Source organism: Dermacentor silvarum, chromosome 6 (genome assembly GCF_013339745.2).
Source record: "Dermacentor silvarum isolate Dsil-2018 chromosome 6, BIME_Dsil_1.4, whole genome shotgun sequence".
NCBI lineage: Eukaryota > Metazoa > Arthropoda > Arachnida > Ixodida > Ixodidae > Dermacentor > Dermacentor silvarum.
In genome coordinates, this window is record NC_051159.1 from 27,493,576 (window position 1) to 27,513,611 (window position 20,036).

At 46.8% G+C, this 20,036-nt stretch overlaps 1 protein-coding gene and 1 pseudogene across 1 annotated transcript in view; both read right to left on the reverse strand.

The window, feature by feature from the left end:
- LOC119455341 (uncharacterized) overlaps window positions 1-20,036 on the reverse strand; it is a 75,382-nt pseudogene that overhangs the window by 30,963 nt on the left and 24,383 nt on the right.
- LOC119456590 (proteasome subunit alpha type-2-like) overlaps window positions 1-20,036 on the reverse strand; it is a 40,060-nt gene that overhangs the window by 1,502 nt on the left and 18,522 nt on the right. The window contains exon 4 of the mRNA XM_049668973.1: window positions 10,369-10,450. Within this exon, the coding sequence (XP_049524930.1) occupies window positions 10,369-10,450 (82 nt within the window). The remainder of the gene's footprint in view (window positions 1-10,368; window positions 10,451-20,036) is intronic.

The following is a 20,036-nucleotide window of genomic DNA, read 5'->3' on the forward strand; positions in this document are numbered from 1 at the left end:
AATTCCCGAGGTAAAACTGTTTCCACCTTTGCAAGTAAGCGACTTTATAATATAAAGTTGCTCACTTGCAAAGGTGGAAACAGTTTATATAATATATATATATATACATATATATATGAATGAGAAGAAAGGGAACCGAGAGGCCCGATTATTATAATCATATCATAAGAAGCCAACAAACAATGACACCAAGGACAACATAGGGGAAATTACTTGTACTTACTAATCAAATTAAAGAAATTATAAATTAATGGAAATGAAAATGGATGAAAAAACGACTGTCCGCAGGTGGGGAACGATCCCACGTCTTCGCATTACGCATGTGATGCTGAGCCGTTTTCCCATCCACTTTCTGGGGTATTTATGTTTTACAACTAGAACTAACCCTGGGAGTGTTAGCCAGCGCCACCACTCAAAAACAATGGTGGCGGATGTAGAACATCTTTTCTGCCGCTGGCATCACGAGCACGTGATATTTTTGGGTGATGGCAACTGGTCAATAAACCCACATATGCTACCTGAAGGCATCAATGTTGCCGGATTCGAGCCCTCGTTATGTAATGAATGCAGGGAAGGAATTTCGCTTGCTTAGGCTAGACAGGGCAAGTGATGAGAGTGTGTATGTTGGCGGTGAAGCTCGCCTCCTGAAATCATGGGTTTGCGGCACTGAAATATTTCTATCTCGACTATTAATGAACCAATTTGAAAAATTATTGCGGTAGAACGCTCCCTAGAGGGCACGTACCAACTTCCAGCGTATAATCGATATTTTCTATGAGGCCTGGTGAGGGGCCCTGACACAGTCGTTCAACAGTTCTCAGTTTATATTTGTAACTGAGAGTAGAGGGCCCAATGTGGTTATACACACAAGAAAACTGGGCTCTCAGTGCACATTTTAATCCTAAATTTCAATTTGAAATCGCTGCCTCTCAACTCCTCCCCCCGACACCAACCGCCATTTTGACAAGGCTCAGTGACGTCGGGAGGCACCTCTGTGTCGTCTGCTGTGAAACAGTTCGAGACCACATCGGACGTCTTCGTCCGCACGCCCTAGCACCCAATGGCGTAGCAACGGTGTCGCCGCTGAATTGTGCTCGCAATTTCTTCACTTGCGCAATAAAATGCAGTAGCAAACCACAGAGATGTGCCGAGACGCACAATGCAAGAACGAAACAACGCATGGTGGCCATGACGCATTTCCAGCTCCTGCAATCATTTCTGGTCTTTGCAGTACACAAAAGCACGGCCTTCGAGACCGGCTTGTTACCCTAGGGTGCCTATTTGTTTAGTCGCCACTCAGAGTCACCAGACTGCTTTACGGTCATCTACTTTTTGCTGCACCGAATGCAATCAAATTCTGTCACCTTGCTGTGGGATGTGCACAGTTTAACATGCAATGCATAATGTAAGCTCGAAAATTTGGTGTCATGGCCCCTCTAAGTTTATCCGATGTAGAGCGGAATTCATCAACCCACGTAACAAGCATTCAAGGACAGCAACCTGACGCATTAGCAGGTTGCACCACAAGTGCACTGGCTATGTGCCGCTTTTCAATGGACGCCTTTCACACCAACGCTTTAGCAAGCTACGCCATAGATTCAGTGGATGTGTGCCACTCTTCAATGAACCTCTCGCCAACATGGGTCACTGAGTGTATGCCACTGGTGTGCGGCAAGCGAGGGAACAATCCTAAGCGTTCGCAGGCACCAGTGTGCTACGCTTGTAGTCTCAGAGGCCACGCACAGACTTCTCAAGAGTGGCACTAGATGGCACAGCATGTCCGGTAAGAATAGGGTGCCTCGATGTCGGCGCTGCCTCCCGCCGACACCCTCTGACTAGGGCCGCACCACACAGGTGCCATATTGTGTCGGAGCTGTTGAAGCGGCTGTACATGTGCATGCATTAGTTAGTGCAGCGCTGTCGCGTTGCCTAGTGTTTGTAATTTCCACGGTGCTGCGGACGTGTTCGCTAAGTTTACTTTTCAGGCTCGCGACATAAGACGAAAAGTGCGTGCCAGTTTTTTAGTTAAAAACACTCCGTCATGTTCATTTGCTGCACACCTTTGTACACCAGCTAAACGGAAAACCGACACCAATGACTTAATTTACCCGCGACCGAAAACACTGGAAAAGGTCTGGAAGAACTTTCTTCTACAACACCATTATGCTTAAATTTAAGTCTTTGCGTGAAACGGTCTTCAGAAATTTTTCCGAAGCATTAGGCGTTTGCCGTCGCAGTCATTTAATCAAGGCGACGAGAAGCCTGCTCGAACTATGTGTAATTTCCAACAATCCCATGAACTGAGCATCGAAATGTTAGGAAAATGTGCTTGGGGAGTTTTGTCGTGTTGCGGCTCAGCATTTATGTTTGCACTGATTGTACCAGTCAAATGTAACAGGGGGGATGGAATATGGAAGTAAAACCACTGCAGGTGTAATGTTTGATCGGTTTTCATGTTTGTAAGAAGCACATAACATTAACATTGTTTGTTCAATGCTCTCAAGTTTATGTACCATGGCCTGCTGGGCTTCAGGCAGGTGAACATATTGGTGAGCTGCCTTGAACCATGTTTCAGTTATTTACAGGCTGTCTTCCTGTGGTTTTACTAAAGTCACAGCTACACAATTTCGCAGTAAACTTTCTCTTTCGTCCTTTCGTTTGGTGGGATACGTCAATATATGCTGCTCTTAGTCACACTGCTTTGCTCATCAATGGGTTGTTGCATAACAGAACGTCAGACAAATGTGTTTTTCAGCAAGACATTTAGGCATTATACTTATACAGGCAGGAAATATTCATAAGCCGAATGCATGGATTTATACTTTAAGCTAGATGTCTGCAACGACAGTGTTCATCTATCTCTGTTTAAAGGTCATACCACTGAGATCGCATGCCTTGCTCTTGCTGATCACTTAGAAAAATAACAAATTCTGCGGTTTTATGTGCCAAATCCAAGGTCTCATAATTTAGCACAGAGGGGAACTTCGAAATAATTTTGATCAGCTGGGGTTCATTAACGTGCACCTAAACCTACACACACGAGCATTTTTGCATTTTGCACTCATTCGATTTCAGCAGCCAGGGCCATTATGGAAACCGCGACTTCGCGCTTGGTTTTTCACACTTTGCTAATGTAAGACTGTTCTCGGCCACGTGCTCTTTATCATTCTTACCTTTCACACGCAGGATTTGTATCTCGATGAATACAGCACCTTCAGTTATTGGCAACACTGCTATAGTACTTATTGACCTCGTTTTGTCCTATACCTTTTCATGGCATTACTCAGCTATAGTTATAGCCAGAGGCACGTCAGCCTTATTGAAGGACAACCTTTAAGTATACACCATATGCGTCAAGACTGTTTTCGAAACAAATTTGTGAGCGCAAGCGAACGCGCGGCATAAACGACTAGTTATCTGCTGGGCTCGAAACTTATTCCAGTATTGCTTCACTCTAAGCATTCTACCGCTGTTTTTAAGGTGACATGTAAATAATGGAATGCACATAAGCGTACAAACTGCGAAAATTACAAATTTTTACTCTATCAGCAAGCGAAAAACACAAATTCCCACTGTTCATCATAGCGCGCCTTTACATGTTCTGACCCAATATGGTGGTGCAAGCGAATGTGTCACCACCCTGTACAGAGAAAGAAGCTTGGTATCGAGGCACCCTAGATAAGAAGTGCGAGAGGACATTGAGAAACGTGTTGCTGCATGACGCGTTTCCCAGCGTCCGCACACACCAGCACGCCATGCATTTACGAGGCCACGTGCAGGCTTCATGGCAGCGGCGCCAGATGGCACCAAGTGTTCTTAGGGGCCCACAAAACAGGATTCCCGCTGCAGTACATGCCTGATCTATAACTCCTTTCTATGGTGGAAGTACGTTGTGTCGCTATACTGATCCAATGCTAACGCATTACCGAAGACAGTCAACGTGGGATGGGTTCTGCCACAGTTTTTTCTTAAACCAGAAGGGGCCATAATATTTTCCCAATTATTCGGCAATCGTAAAAAAAAGTGATTTCAATAAGAAAAAATGTTTTCACCTTTTTGAATTAGTAAGTCGGTGACCAAACATACGGTTTCATGCCCTGTCAATGATATATCGTCACATCAGCGGTACGAAGAGAAGCTTTCGCATCTGCTCTGCCACCGCGGCTGATAGTGGCGCTCGCAGTGGGACGATGCTATCAGCGGATTCATCGTCTCCACACAGACAGACCAATGCAAAGCATCAAAACCCATAGGATGCCACTAGAAAGCGTCGTTTTAAAATCGCATGAAAGCGAGGCCACAAGCGACAACCTGTTGTTTACAGCTGCCATGTTTGTTGTAAATTTGGGACATTGCGAGCACATGTAATCTCCAAGAAATTGAGCAAGATCCAGTACAGCGTATGAAATTTCTGAAGTCGTTATGCATTATTATTGCGAGAGCAATTATATGGACACTCCAGGCGCATTTCTGCCACCGTCGTCGTCGCCATGATGTTCAGTCCAAGCACGATAACATTGTCGCCGCGCGCTGTACGTGGCGGATGGTCACATTCACTACCCAAAAAAAAATCATAACACAGCTGCGATGCCGATTTTGTCACGCCCAAGCAGCATGGATATGTAAGTGCACGGACACTTTGTGCCTCGAAAAAGGGTACTTTAAAAATTTCATACAAGGAGGTAGGAGCGGAATGACAAGTGCCTTGGTCATTTAAACACCATGCACCCAGTGTACTAGATCTAGTACACCACTTAACTTGAGAACCAATAAATATTTGTCGATAACTTTTTGTAGACGCGATATTTGTGGTATTCTTTCATTATACACAAACATTGAGGAAAATCGCACTGTCAGTTCTATCATGAGTGATAATGAATTAATTTAGGTAGTAAGCGAATGTTTAAAACTTTATACGGCCGATAAAACTAGTATCCTTCTTCGTATAGCTGTCTATTAATTTGCTATCGTAATCGATGCTTTGCCTTTCGGGTAAAACTGACTACTTTCCTTCGAGAGCTTCAGATAAATTTTACTATCGGCAGGATAGAGCGGATTCTGCATACGACAGCGAAGCATTCTAGTTGACTGGAAGGGGAAACTGTTATTGGCATGCCGGCATTTTGCAAAGGTCTTTGCATTACAGTTGCATCATCAGTCACACACACACCGAGAGCCACAAAGTTATGTTTTCTGAAGTCGCTTCAGCCGAAAAAGTGTGAAGTTTAAAAGGTAGAACAGCATAGCGAACCGTTATCAGCAATGTAAATGACACATCGACAAACTGTAACTGCCCAGTGAAAGCACTTCGTTTGTAGGAGATCTTAATCATGTCCCAATGTCCATGTACCATTTCAGAGACAAATGAAACATCCTCTGTATGTCCAGCTTTGGATATCCTACTACGAATGTCCTAAGGATATCCCGCATGGACCTTTTTCGGCATGCACAAGAATATATGTTGCCCAATTAAGGCTTTGTCCGAGTTTCCTCATAACAGAATTACGTTTTCTAGCATGTTTGAATTAAAACCCGAAGCTATTGTGTCTGCAGCTTGTGTGTATGCCGTACTTTACGTATTTTCTGATGCAATTTACTTTGAAAACTTCAGTTAGCTTAATAAGCCACTCACGTTTGGCAGAAGGCACTGAAGGATGAGTATGCTGCACTTTCGTACATTTGGGTGTGCACGTAACATGTGCACAAAATCTATCTGTTCTTGATGTGTGGGCACTCTGCCCGTTGCATCTGTCACACAGCAGCGTGTGCTGTGACCACAATAGATATTATGGCGAACACTGCCATGCGCCCAGTTTGGTAACGCTTCCGTGTTTCGGAACTTCACACATGCTCTCATTTTGTAAATGTCATGAAATGTGGCAATTATAACTGGTCAATAGTTATATCTGGGATCGTTATAAGTGTGTTCGACTGTATTACTATTTGCTTCAAACAAAAAATTGACATTTGCACATGCCTACAAATGAACAAACCTATGCTGCTATTGAGTAGTGTGCAAGGGGGGGGGATACTCTGTGTCCACTGAGTGGGCTGTCCATTATAGCGCACGGTGGGTGGATTGAGTTCGAGAGCTGGCGGACCGGTGCCAATCATCAACGCTGGCTCTCAAGCTCTATACATTCAGTGCATGCTGAAATGGACAATTAGTGGATTGTCCGACATGGCCCTTAAATTTATCGCGTTAAAAACGGCACGGTGCCGGAAGCAGCTGCATGCGCCGGAAGTTGTCATGGCCAACGTGTTGCTTGTTTAGACTGCTTTTTCTTTTTTTTTTTATGTACAGCCGCATCGCCATCGACCTGTTATTGGTAGATTCCGCCGCCACTATCACCGAAGAGCCATTTAAGGGGGGATGTGGGTTCTAAAAGCTTTTTCTTTAGTTTTGGTTTTATCTGAACGAAACTTCACTGTTTAGATCAATTTTTAATGCCGATTTCACATCTATAATTAGTTTTTTGATAGCTACTCTAGTTCAGAAGTATTAAAATCTGAAAATAAATTTCATGAGTACTTCTTACGGGGCTTTTTGGCAATTTATCCTTGTCAAAGACAAAAAGTAAGAGCATGACTTTAACGCCAAAGACTTGCTCTAGGGGACGATGCTATTTTTATTTGTTTGAAAGCATTATAAAGGTAAAAAAAGGGGACCAACATTGACTGTGAATATATTTTTCTTATTTTCACTCATTATTACTTTTGAATGTAATTTATAAAATGATGCTAGAGTAACAGAAATAGCATCACCCCCTAGATCATTTCATTATGAATACACTTATACCAAACTTGTTAATGTCACTCCACAACATCATAGAAAAAAGCTCCGTAAGACTGAGTGCGGTGTGTAAAAACATCGAACTGAGAAAAACGCATTTGAATTTTACACAGCTGCAACTTTTTCTAGAATCCAGCTACAGCAATATTAATGACATCATTTTGTAGCTCTACACGAGAATGACTATACTAAATATATGACTGTACCCTGCCAGAAAACTGGGAAAAGCTTGTCATAGAGCCATGCACTGCCCCTAAACCAGCATGAGAAACTACATTTACTACTTCATGTGCCCGTTCCAGTGGCCTGCAAGCTAAATGAATACAAAAATTGTATAATAAAGTCGCCTTTCCATAGACAATAAACTTACACAATGTTGAAGTCAAAATCACGCATTTATGGAATATTTATTGAATGATCAAAATTGATTATTGTCATTCAACACTTCGCTCTACAGCATGCCAGGGCTGTATATGCAGGGTTCTTTGCTGGCTTGTGCCGTTTTGAAAGCCTGACCTTGGTAGCACTACTGTCTAGATGCTCATTTTGCGACTTTCGAAGCTTTGGCGACTAGCAGCTTGAATTTCCGCTCCGTTGCGCACTATGATGCCAGACACTCCTTCAAGATCGCCGCACTTCTCGCGCGCTCAGCCGACTCGCCCACTGAATAGTAAGCCGTATCAACGCGGTCTTGGATGCCGCTGGACGCGCTGGCTGACGATCCAATGACATCAGATGGGCCGCAGCTATGCCCAGTAGAATCAACGGCGACGTTAATGTGCCGCTTCGGACGCAACAGCTGGTTCCGGCCGTTCCGCTCGTGCCGACCGTTCGGGCAGCGCGCTGAATAGTACGCCGTATCAACGCGGTCTTGCGCTCAATAGTAGGCCATATCAACACAGTCTTGGGTGCCACTGGACGCGCTGGCTGACGATCCAATGACATCAGATGCGCCGTAGCTATGCCCTAGTAGAATCAACGGCGATGTTAGATGTGTCGCTTTGGATGCGGTGGTTCCGGCCGTTCGCGTAGCGCGCCTCCATCCGCGATCTTCAGCCATGCGTTCCATGGACGCTTTCGCTTCTTTCCGTAAGATTAACGCGTTATCGTCAGACGAGCGCAAGACGAAAAGACGGTGCATGAGCCTCGTGAACACAAGCGTAGCGGACGACCGCGAGAAACCGGGAGCAACGGAGATACGGCAGGCACACGCAAAAAAAAAAAAAAAAAAAAAAGCGAAATGGCCGCTTTGGTGGGCGCGCCAGCCAATGGGAGACGCGAGACGGGGGGCTCACCTTGCGCGCGCGCGCTCCTCCCAATCAGAGGCCCAGAACCACCCTTCGGAAAAGCGGCGAGAGCAGTCGTTCAGCTTGAGCGGCGTCATTTTGAGCTGGTGCAAAATGCTCCCAAAGAAAACAGCTACAAAACAAGCCCAAGATAGCGGCGGATCGGTTGGCGGCTGCGCCTGCGGTGCGCGCGGGAAGTTTGAACAAATTTTGCCTGCCGCAGGTCGTTTCGCGTCTCCCGTGGCGTTTTGAAAGCCGATTTTTTCCTATTTACCGATCGAAATCAGGGTTAATAATTTGAGGGCAGCTGCTTGAAGGCCCAAACATTCCTAAAATGCGTTTTTCCAAAAATCAATTTTTCGGCGGTTTTTTACCATTCTAGAACCCGCATCCCCCCTTAATAAGAGTGACGCACACAAATCAGACACTGACGCCGAGAAAACTACTGACAAAAAAAGGTAGCTCCATGTCACCTCCAAAGCGCAATGTTTCTTGCTATTTGTTTGTTTTTCACATCCCTTGTGGTGGACATTGTAACTGTATCGCTCGAGGCAGACACCTGAACTATGCCAAAGCGCAAGCGGGCGTAAACAACACCGTCCGGAAAGTGCAAAGTGCGACCGTGTAGCACGCCCGCAGCGTATCCCCGCTAGTACGGAGGTTACATTTCTCTGCGTGCGCAGTTACTAACGGCCGCAGAAAGAAGCGTGAAAGAAAGAGGCGTGCGTGGAAATAAGGGTGAAAGAAGGAAGAGGCGCGCCTCTGTTGCTAGGCGACACCGCTCCAGTATGGTACGTGACTATGGTGGTGAGCAAATGCCAAATTGATGCCGAGCAGATAATACAGCGCAGGTGAACAATCATAAGGGCATTCGCCGCCGCTACTAGCTAAGGAGGCTGCAAGCAACTGCTGAGAAAGCGTATAAATAAAGCAACGCCTCGCCGTCGCACTCATGTAAATGCAGCTTATGGTTACAACGCCAAGACATTGTTGTGTCAGTGCACTAATCAAGGAGCATATGTCGACAGAATGTTAAGCCACATGCTGAGCAGTCTATGCAGCGTGGATGAACACATCTTGAGGGATATTTGGCACTCCTATTGGCCAAGGAGTCCTGCAGCTTCCACAGTGCTGCAGGGAACTACTGAGATAGAGCATAGTGCACGAGGTCCGACAATACTGTGGCCGTAACAATTTTTCTTTGTGGCTTTCCGCCTTTTAGGGAGTGTCGTCTGTGTATGTCCAGTAAGAGCTTTTACAATAATCTGAGCCCGTATGCAAAACGAAATTCTCAACATAACGAAGTACTGAACTTTTCATCAACTCTTATCCATAGAACACCATGGTGTGCTTAGATGGCGTAGCTCATGTAAGAGTGGGTGTGCTTAGATGGTGTAGCATCATGTAAGCTGTCTTCCCGTGCGTTAAGCATCGGTGGTTGTGTAATCTCGAGTTTCAGAGACCCATTGAAGCGAGAGGCAGACGAAGCATTCGCTCCCCGCTGCCAGCGCTTTTCACGATAGCGTCGTCTCAGTGCGGACGATTCTATCAGCTGCGGGGGCGGAGTAAACGTGAAAGCATGGTTGGGTTCTCTTAATTTGTATCGCCAATCTGAAGATATCGTCAACTTGTCATGAAACTCCATCATTGGTCGCAGACTTCCATGTTCAACAAAATAAATTCTTTTCTCATTCAAATTAGCTTTTTTCAATTGCCCGATCATTCGGACAATTTTGCGGCCCCTTCCCATTTAAGAAAAATTGATCGGCGACTGTACTCCCCCCCCCCCCTTATTTGTATAAAAGGTCAACTAAATACAACAAAATTTCGATATAACGAAGCAAATTGGGGATTTCACTGATTTCATTATATGGAGGTTTAACTGTGCTTATTTAACGTAAGGCGTTTTCTCAATCACCAGTGTTTCCAGCACACGCCACTCATGTTAGTGACACTGATCGTGTGGTGATAGCCAATTTTGGATGTCTTCCCAAAAGACTTCTCCGGCCTGCTTGAGTAGTTTACAACACAACATGCGGGCATTTTAGGAGAAGAAAAGTAGAAATGTCGAATTCCTGTGCACACTAAGTGCCACTGTAAGGTCGTAAAGTGCCTACTTCCGGGACAATGCAGCTTGCTTCCGGGAGCTTCAGTCAAGGGCGCCAAATGTGCTATCCTGCCCCCCATATCAGCGGTGGACTCAAAGTATACTCCCCATTTTATGGAAAGTAGCTGCACTCTGTTGGCTCATGCACAACTCAGGAGATTATCAGTGTGACAGATACTCACCGATGGATCACACTGGAAGACGTAGCCCCGGCCATTGTCCCAGCCAGCCACCAGCAAGGATACGCCAAAGGGCCGCACACCCCTGGGTGCATGATGGATATCACCAAGGGATCAGCAGAGATCGCTAGTAAAACACATCTGGCCAAAGGCTTCCCCCAAAACACATTTTATGTTGTTCTTGTGCTGCAGCTTCTCAGAAAAGTTCTCACCCACTCTCCCTTTGATATGCAATACTAATTTTTGACAAGTGAAGTGGACCACTCAAGTGTGCCAATGCTACGCCTCAGCTCTGATAGCAAGCATAAAAGATGAAAAAAAAAAAAGATAAGCTGTGCGATGCGCATTTTTTTTTTTTTTACTATTCACCCATTGGGTACTAAATATTACAAGCGCGCGACGGCCCCTCCATTGCTACGGAAATTATGCTACAGAAATTTCTACTGTCGTGCTCGCTATATAATGCTTTACAGTAATAAATGCTCAAAAAATGCAAAAAAGAAAGCTTTATTACAATACAAAGCAGCACTGTTTAGTTCAGAACCATAACTAGCAGTCACAGATTCAATTTTCTGCGGAAAACCTTGAAACACTCGGACATGTGGAGAGGAGCACCAATATTTCACTCTCTCAACCATTGTCACCTTTTATTTCCTTTAAACACTGCATACTTTGCACAGCCATGATTAATTTTGTCTGCAGGAGCATTTGGGCTGATTGGTTGATGACTTGAGCAGAAACAACGCAACATCACAGGACAGGCGATGGCACTGCTCGATTCTCTACTACCAGAGAGTAGTTCAGTGAAATCTGACGTCGTTTGAAAAGTGCCCACAGAGCTGTTTAAGGACACAGGTGTCAAAATGCATGCTACACGTGCGCAAACATTACACAAATGTCAATTAAAATAAAGAAAAATCAAACCACTCTGCAGTGGACCTCCTACTGCCATCTAATCAACAAGATGTCTAAACTTGTCCAGTGAATATTGGCTGTCGGGCCATCTACGAAAAGGTTTTTAAACTACCAATACCTCCCACCATGCGAATTACCAGCTTTGGCAGTCAACAGGTTGATATCAACTCAGACTTTTTAAGTATTAACTGGGCAAGTTTACCAAACATTTCCAAACCATGCAGTGTAGCCTTGCTACACATCCATTATGTTATAACAAATAGATGTATATTGCAATTTTGTAAAACATGTCTTGATCATTTCTCAAGTCTGCAATATTAAAAGTTAAGACAACGAACACTCACAACAGCTGCTCAGGCTTCTGCAGTATCAGCTGGGTTGGTTCATCAAATATTTCCAAAACATTCAGCATGCCATATTTTCCGGTGCATAAGACGCATTTTTTCCCCTGAATTTTTCGTCGGTGCGTCTTATAGAACGGTGCGACCTATGTACGTTTTTTTTTTTTTTTTGTCCAGAAAAAGTGCCGTCAAAATCGGATCCGACGTTACGGTCACGCGAAGCGCGCTGGTTGACTTAATTGCTACGGGTTCTGTGCGGACTATCGCGGTGCCGGGTTCTCGTGATAAAGTCCCCGAGCACCGTGCGAAAACGATGGAGCAGCAACGCAAACAGCGGTAGGCCGACCCCGAGTCGCTCTACCCCGAAGTCGTCCCATCTGCAGATAAGATACGGCGCGCGCCGCTGCGCAAACTACGCAGTTGCTATGAAAGTACAGGCAGCCCCCCTCCCTCCCGGGTTGCCTTCCCACTTTCCTCCCTTGTGCGCGATTCGGCTCACCGTCGCATGATTTCACTCGCACATACAGCATACGACGCACGGGGACGATGTTATCGCCCTTGCACTTTATACGGAACATCGTGGCCACCACGACGGCAGAAATGCGCCTGGAGTGGAAGTATATGGCACCTATACGCTTGCGTGTGACCCGTTTTCATGGAGCGAAACATCACTGTAACTTTTTTTAAATCACTTACCGAAAGAACAGGTGCGTCTTATACACCAGCATGACTTATATAAGTTACTTTTTTTTTCGAATTACCAGCTTTGGCAGTCAACAGGTTGATATCAATACAGCTGTAAGAAGGACAAACCTTGCACTAACATACTGTGCCGAAGATAAAGAGTAGGCAAAATTATATTTACAACATAAATACAGAGAGAAACAACAGCTAAGATAGCAGATCAACAATGACCACGAATGTGTTTTTTCTATCGTCTTCCGTCATCCCGCTGAGCACCTCCTTCAGAATGCAGGAATAGGCCTGTAACACACGACCCCTGGTGGTCGGACCACTGTCTCGGCACTTAGAGAAGGGAAGGGCTGTAGGCCGAAATGTACGGCTTGAGACTGGGACACATGCACAACGGCACTGAAGATGACGAGTGACCATGCAATCGGGTGATCTCGTATGTGACCTCGGTGAACTGGCAGTAAAACATTGTAGGGCCCAGAGTAGCGGGAAAGAAGTTTTGAAGACAGGCCAACCTGGTAGCAAGGCATCCAAAGAAAGACCAAAGAGCCTGGTGTGAAGTGAACGGCGCTGTTGTGGCTATCGTAACTGCCCTTCGGAGTCAGCTGAAAGGCAGAGAGATGGTCTCGTGTGATATGACGAGCCGTTTGAGCAGGAGCAGCAGCATTGCGGCCATATTATGTAGAAGCGCGCGTAGCTGATGGAAGTAGTGTCTCAAAGGGCAATGTGGGGTGGCGGCTAAACAAGAGATAAAAGGGGGGAGAGCCGCCGGTGTCGTGGCGAGTTGCGGGCGAATGTCACATAAGGCAAACTTATGTGCCAATCACGGTGATCTGCTGAAACATACATGGATAGCATCATCATGAGCATGCAGTTGTGGCATTCTATAAGTCTATTTGTCTGCAGATGGTAGGCGGTGGTTAGCTTGTGACGTGTGGAACACGAACAAAGAATATCGTCGACGACTTGTAAAAGACCGACCACGATCTGTCAGCAGCTGCCGTGGAGTGCCGTGGTGGAGGATGACGTCGTGAAGCAAGAAGTATGCAACGTCCAGTGGCACAACTGGTCGCCAGTGGCCGTGTGATGGCATAGCATGTCACGTGATTAGAGACTGTATTGTTAGGTGACAGTATTATTTGCATTTTTGAGACTTTCTTCTGCAGTGCCGTGGCGTTATTTAACTTCTTCATTGTATGTACCACATATTTCTTTTACGTTGTCGTGTACTTGTGAAAACGTTGCTTGAGAAGTATTTTTTTATGTTCTAGTGCTTGTATAAGAAGGTGGTTTGACATGTAATCTTGTATGTTGAACCTGTATGTTGTAGGTTAGACCCATTCAAGAGCTGAGGAGTAGCTGGCGCCTTATTTGTGCATCAACATCTCCTTATATCATATCAATAAAAAAAAAAGTCAGTAGCTACAGCGATCCACTTGTTCCCCGAAAGAGAAGTCCGAAATGGTCTAACGAGATCAAAGCCGATGCGGTAAAACAGACTAGTTGGACCAATGTCTATAGGCTGAAGTGGGCCGGCAGGCTACAAGTACGAACGCTTGCGGCATTGGCAGGACTCACAACCAGCAACGTACCAGTGCACAGAACAGTGAAAGCCTGGCCAGTAGAACCGACGCTGCACGTGGTCCTATGAGCGAATACTGCCGAGGTAACCGGACGCTGAGGCATTGTGGAGCTGCTGAAGAGTAGAATAGAGAGTCATAGGTGCTACAAGCAGAAGCTCAGGACTGTCGGAGTTCGTATTGCGACAGTAGAGAATATTGTCACGGAGAACGAACGAGTGGAGGGACAAGTAGGAGTGATGGGCAGTGACACATGTTAATAGTGATGGTAATGAGGGTGTGGAGAATAGCAATATTTCGGGCCAATAGTACATCGGATATTGGAGTCAACACATAATCACCATCGGAAATGGAAGGCAGGGACGTCAAGTTCACGTGTACAGCAGCTTGAGGTGGCAGTCGAACGTGATCGACGGAGCACAAACTAGCTGGAGCACACCACTTCCACAATCAAACCGGGCAGAATGGGCGGATAGGAAGTCCACGCCAAGGATGAGTTCGTGGGAGCACTGTTCGAGCAGAGCAAGTAGTACAGTCGTGGAGCGTTCGGCGACACTTATACGTACTGAGCACATAATAAGGACAGGAAGTGTTCCACCATCGGTGACACAGATGGTTGATAACGTGGGCGGTGCTGAGGACCTTCTTCAGGCGATGCTGTAACTCTTAACACATCACAGATATCTGTGCGCTCGTGTCAACGAGAGAAGCGATGAGTACACCGTCCACTTTAACGTCCTTTAGGTTATGTCTAGTCGGCATTGTCGTCCAAGGATTTTACGAACAAGTCGTCAATGCGTCACCTCAGGTGCTGCAGTCTAGTTTCCCGGACGTAGACGTCCAATCGGCGGAACTGGGGCGAGCGAGATGACTAACAATGAGAGAGCGGCGAATGGGACTGGTGTCCACGCAGGAGATGGTGAGCGTCAGTATGATACGGCAGGAGCGTCATTGCTGGTGGCATGCGATCGTGCGAGATTAGGTTCGAAACGGTCCGGATTGCTCTCAAAGTGACGGTTATGGGTATAGGGCAAATGAGGAAGCCAGGACCAACAATTAAGAGTGGGCGATGTCACCTATACGATGGCAGCTAAAGCAAATAGGCCAGTCATCGACAGTCCTCCATTCGGCCGGATTGTGACGATGTAGCGGGGGACTCGGCCCTTGAACATAGGATACTTGAAAACAGTCAGTCAGGCATGAGGAAGCGACGGCACACAGAGTCAGGCCACCAATGGACAGCTCCTGATGAACGATGGCTTGGACAAGTGGTTGTGGTGTGTGGAGTGCGCGACACAGGTGCGGTGGTTGGAGACAAACAAGAAGCAGACGACAAGCAATGCACGCACGGAGGCAAATTCCGTGCATGGTTGAAAGACATCGAAGACCGTCCGGCACGTGAACACACGGCGCAAGAAGAAAAAACAAAAGAAAAAGGCATTCAATCACAAGAGACCACGAAGCTTCAAGCAGCCAATGAGCAAACGACGAATCGGCCAGAGCGGCAGAAAAGCGAGGCGCGCTGGCAGAAGAGGTGGAGTTCCAGAAGCAACGTCAGGAGAAGGTCAGCCACCAGACCGGGAGTTGAAGATGGGCCGTCGGGTTCCAGACCCGAGCCACCAGGACTTCACCCAACCGGGGCCTCCTGCCAACTCGTTCCTGGGCGTCGCCACTCTACCCGATCCTGAACTGCTGCCCGAGGCCGGCAAGCTTCTGCGCCCATGGGCCGAACATGAGCAGTTGGGATACGGGCCCGAGTTCCACGCCCAGCTGCCTGGCCAGAACGCCGCCACCGTCTGCCTGTGCCGCCAAGCCGCCTGCCTTCTCTCTTCAAGCCAGAGCAAAAATGACTCAGCAAAAGATATTAACACACAAAAACCACTGCAATGGGTTCGGATGGGGTACTAGGTGAAGAAAAAGGCTAAGGTTGTTGGTCGAAGTCATAGTCAAGACCGTGACTGAGCAAAAATGACAATAACCCAGCGAAAAAAAGATTTAACACTCAAAAAACACTGCAGTGAGTTCAGACGTCGGTACTAATTGAAGGAAACACTAAGGGATGGTGGTAGAAGTCAGTCATGACCATGACTCAGTAAAAATGAGAGTGACTCAGCGAAAAAAGTTTAACACTCAAAAACTAATGGAATGGGTTGGGACTATGGTACTAAATGAAGGAAAAGGCTAAAGGTTGATGGTAGAGATCATAGACATGACCATGACTGAGCAAGAATGACAATGACTCAGCGAAAAAAGATTAACACTCAAAAACACTGAAATGGGTTTGGACGTGGGTACTAAGTGAAGAAAACACTAAAGGATGGTGGTAGAAGTCTTAGTCACGAGTATGACTAACGCTTTCGCCCTAAGGTCTCTTAGCGGTAGCTAAATGGACTTCTGAGGACTCATGACATGAATGTCATGACACTGCTTCGCATAACTTCGCACACTGTTTCGCACACTGCTTCGCATAACATTGATTCCCACAGGGCGTGGGATCTGCCGACTTTTTATTCTCTTTCTAGTTGCATTAAAAGTTTTGTGTGCGTGTGTTCTCCAACAAACGGCTTTGTCCTCAATTGGGTTCTTGGAGGCTCCGCGTCGGAGAATCGGCTGAATCATTAAAGAAAAGTTCCTGCATCACAAATTGGCATCTGCAACAGGACGAAGCCATTCGTTCAGCTTTGGACGAAGCCAATGTTTAAAAGAACGTTCACTGTGGGTTCATTATGTTACACTGGTGAGTGACCACACAGTGGTACCATCCACGATGTAGACGCAAAAGCACTGAGCACATGGAAGCAGGGAACATGACCTCAATTTCATGCCGGATAACCTTTGTCACATGCTCCGCGGTGAGCTGTACCTGTGGTGCAGGTAGGTCTTCGCACGGCGATGTTGCTGTCGTGTTGGGCAGTCGCACAAACTGATGGGCGATGCTTTGGCTTTTGGCCGTCTCAAAACACTTGCCCCCCGTATGATGGAGTCGACCATGTTGCAGTCCTTGCAAATGAGCAGACTATCATCTCCTATCAATCTTAAAGCATGCACCACTTTGTCTGACTCCACACGCCGCGGTGGCTCAGTTAGCTAAGGCGTTGCGCTTCTGAGCACGAGGTTGCGGGATCGAATCCTGGCAGCCACGGCCGCATTTTGATGGAGACAAAATGCAAAAACGCCTGTGTGCTTACGTTGTAGTGCACATTAAAAAACCCAAGGTGGTCAAAATTAATTCGGAGCACTCCACTACGCCTCATAATCAGAACTAGTTTTGGCACGTAAAACCCCAGAAAGAAGAAGAATTGCCCGACTCCATCACGTCATCTTCCACTTTGCTACAAAGGGCCCCGTAGATGTTTGGGCATGGGACGCAAGCGCCTTCTTCGCCACAGCCATACGACCAATGGCCTTTCCAAGCAAATCACACATCTTTTGCTAGCAAGAATCCCAACTTCATGCTTCCTAGTTCCAGAACCAGACCTTTGACCTTGTAAGTAAAATATGTTTGCCGGCATGACCATATCGTCCCATCGGTTGTTCTTATTTACATGCTCGTAAATGGCCAACCAGTACTCAATATTGATGCCATCAGTTCCAGGAAAACATGCCTGGATCTCTTTGGACCCCAACGTTGCCGCCACTGAGGAAGAGGCTGCCTCTTCTGCCACTGTGGCAGAAGCGAATGTGGCAGAAGAGGCCCTGGAGACGGCCGTTTGGATTGTGACGAAGATAAAGAGTAGGCAAACTTATATTTACAGAATACATGTACAGGGAAGCCACAGACAAGATGGCAAATCATTAACAAGCACGAATGTGCTTTTTCGATCTTCGTCTGTGTTGCCCTGCTGAGCGCCTTCTTCAGAATGCGGGAATGGCCTGTAACAATATTCACTATGCCTGCCACAAACTGTACCTTGCGATGCTTGCAGTTATGACAATGAAACCTGGTTCGTGGGAGCCAAACTCAAGAGACTCAACAAAAAAAATATTTAATCATGTTACACTGGCATATTATATTCTCTAGAAATCTCTCGTTAACAGTTCAATGAAAAAACGCTGCCGAAGTTTCAATCTGACCTGCAAACTGAACTAATGACACTCGCCGCAAATGCCATTTACAACATTGGCACAGTGATTGTTGTCAGCACAGGTCAAAATAAAAAAGAAATCAGCAGACGGGAGCAATTCTTGTGGTGTGAAACTCATTTACTATGACAGCAGCAGACTTGCCAGTAGACACTGCCATTTTGGCAAAGGTGTGAAATATAGGGACCTTTAGTCAAGAATTCGACGAAAGTTCGTCTGGTCAGGTAACATGATGAGGAAGAAGATGCGGTCACTGACCAAGTCAAAGTAATACACAGAGACGTTTCGGGACCCGTACGGGTTCCTTGTTCACACTAAGCAGGCAAGAGCCGTAAGTCGCTTTTTATACTAAAATGTGACGTAATGAGCGGGTGTAGCTGGCAGGGAGATTGCCATCTGTCCTGTTGATAGTGTCCTCCGTGGTCTGAATAAACACTGATTCTAATAGTAATCTTGTGGCCGGATTCTTCTCCTTGGCTATTATAGTGGCGTTATCCCAACTGATGCAGTGACCGTGATTATCGGCGTGCTCTGCCAGTGCGTTCGACGCTTTCTTGTTGTTGCAGACGTCCCTCCGATGTTCCTTTAATCTTCTGGTGAAGTTGCCAGTTTCGCCGATGTAACTGCAGCTGCAGTCTGCGCATGGTATCTTGTAGACAACACCAGGGTAGCTCTTGCTGTCTAATCGATCTTTCACGTTAACAAGCTGATTTCTCAGTTTGTTGGAGGGCATGTGCGCAACGCGAAGGTCATACCTTGAAAAGATACGGCTTAGAGCTTCGCTGACGCCAGGAACATATGGAACGCCGGCGCGTCTTCGGAACGACTTGCCCTGGGATGGCCTGGGATGGAGGACACGATCTTCATTAGTCTTAATAAATTTCTTTGGGTACCCGTTCGTCATTAATTCGCGATGGATTGTCTGAAGTTCTTTCCTGATTTCGTCGTCACTTGAACAGATGCGTGTTGCCCGCGTCACCAGAGAAGAAACAACGGATTGCTTGTGACAAGCTGGGTGGCACGAATTAAAATTTAGGTAGTGTCCGGTATGCGTCGCTTTCCTGTGCACAGCAAATGAGAGCTTATTTCCGGTTCGGCCCACCTGGACGTCGAGGAAGGGAAGGCTGCTGTCGCACTCGTATTCTGCGGTAAACTGTATTGCTGCCTCTATCGAGTTGAGAACACGCAGGAGCCGTGGGGCATCATTCTTATTTAGGATGCAGAAGCAGTCGTCCACGTAGCGGACGAATATCTTGGGCGCGGGAGCGAAGTCGGCAAGGGCCTTCTGTTCAACTAGCTCCATGACCAAATTGGCCGTAGTAACGGAGATGGAGGCCCCCATGGCGGTTCCGTGGATCTGCTTATAACACTGCTTGCGGTAGGTGAAATACGTGTTGCTTAGGCAAAATTCTAGCAGCTCGCAGACGTCCTGTACCTCCAAAGGTGTGCGCTCTGCGAGCGTTTCGTCCGCCAGCAGGACCTTCGTGCACGCCGCTACGGCCAAGTCGACAGGCAAAAGTGCGCGACATTTCCCTGGATGAAGAAGACGTGATGGTATCCTTCGACGTCAGAGCGCTCTTCACTTCCGTGCCTGTCGACTTGGCCGTAGCGGCGTGCACGAAGGTCCTGCTGGCGGACGAAACGCTCGCAGAGCGCACACCTTTGGAGGTACAGGACGTCTGCGAGCTGCTAGAATTTTGCCTAAGCAACACGTATTTCACCTACCGCAAGCAGTGTTATAAGCAGATCCACGGAACCGCCATGGGGGCCTCCATCTCCGTTACTACGGCCAATTTGGTCATGGAGCTAGTTGAACAGAAGGCCCTTGCCGACTTCGCTCCCGCGCCCAAGATATTCGTCCGCTACGTGGACGACTGCTTCTGCATCCTAAATAAGAATGATGCCCCACGGCTCCTGCGTGTTCTCAACTCGATAGAGGCAGCAATACAGTTTACCGCAGAATACGAGTGCGACAGCAGCCTTCCCTTCCTCGACGTCCAGGTGGGCCGAACCGGAAATAAGCTCTCGTTTGCTGTGCACAGGAAAGCGACGCATACCG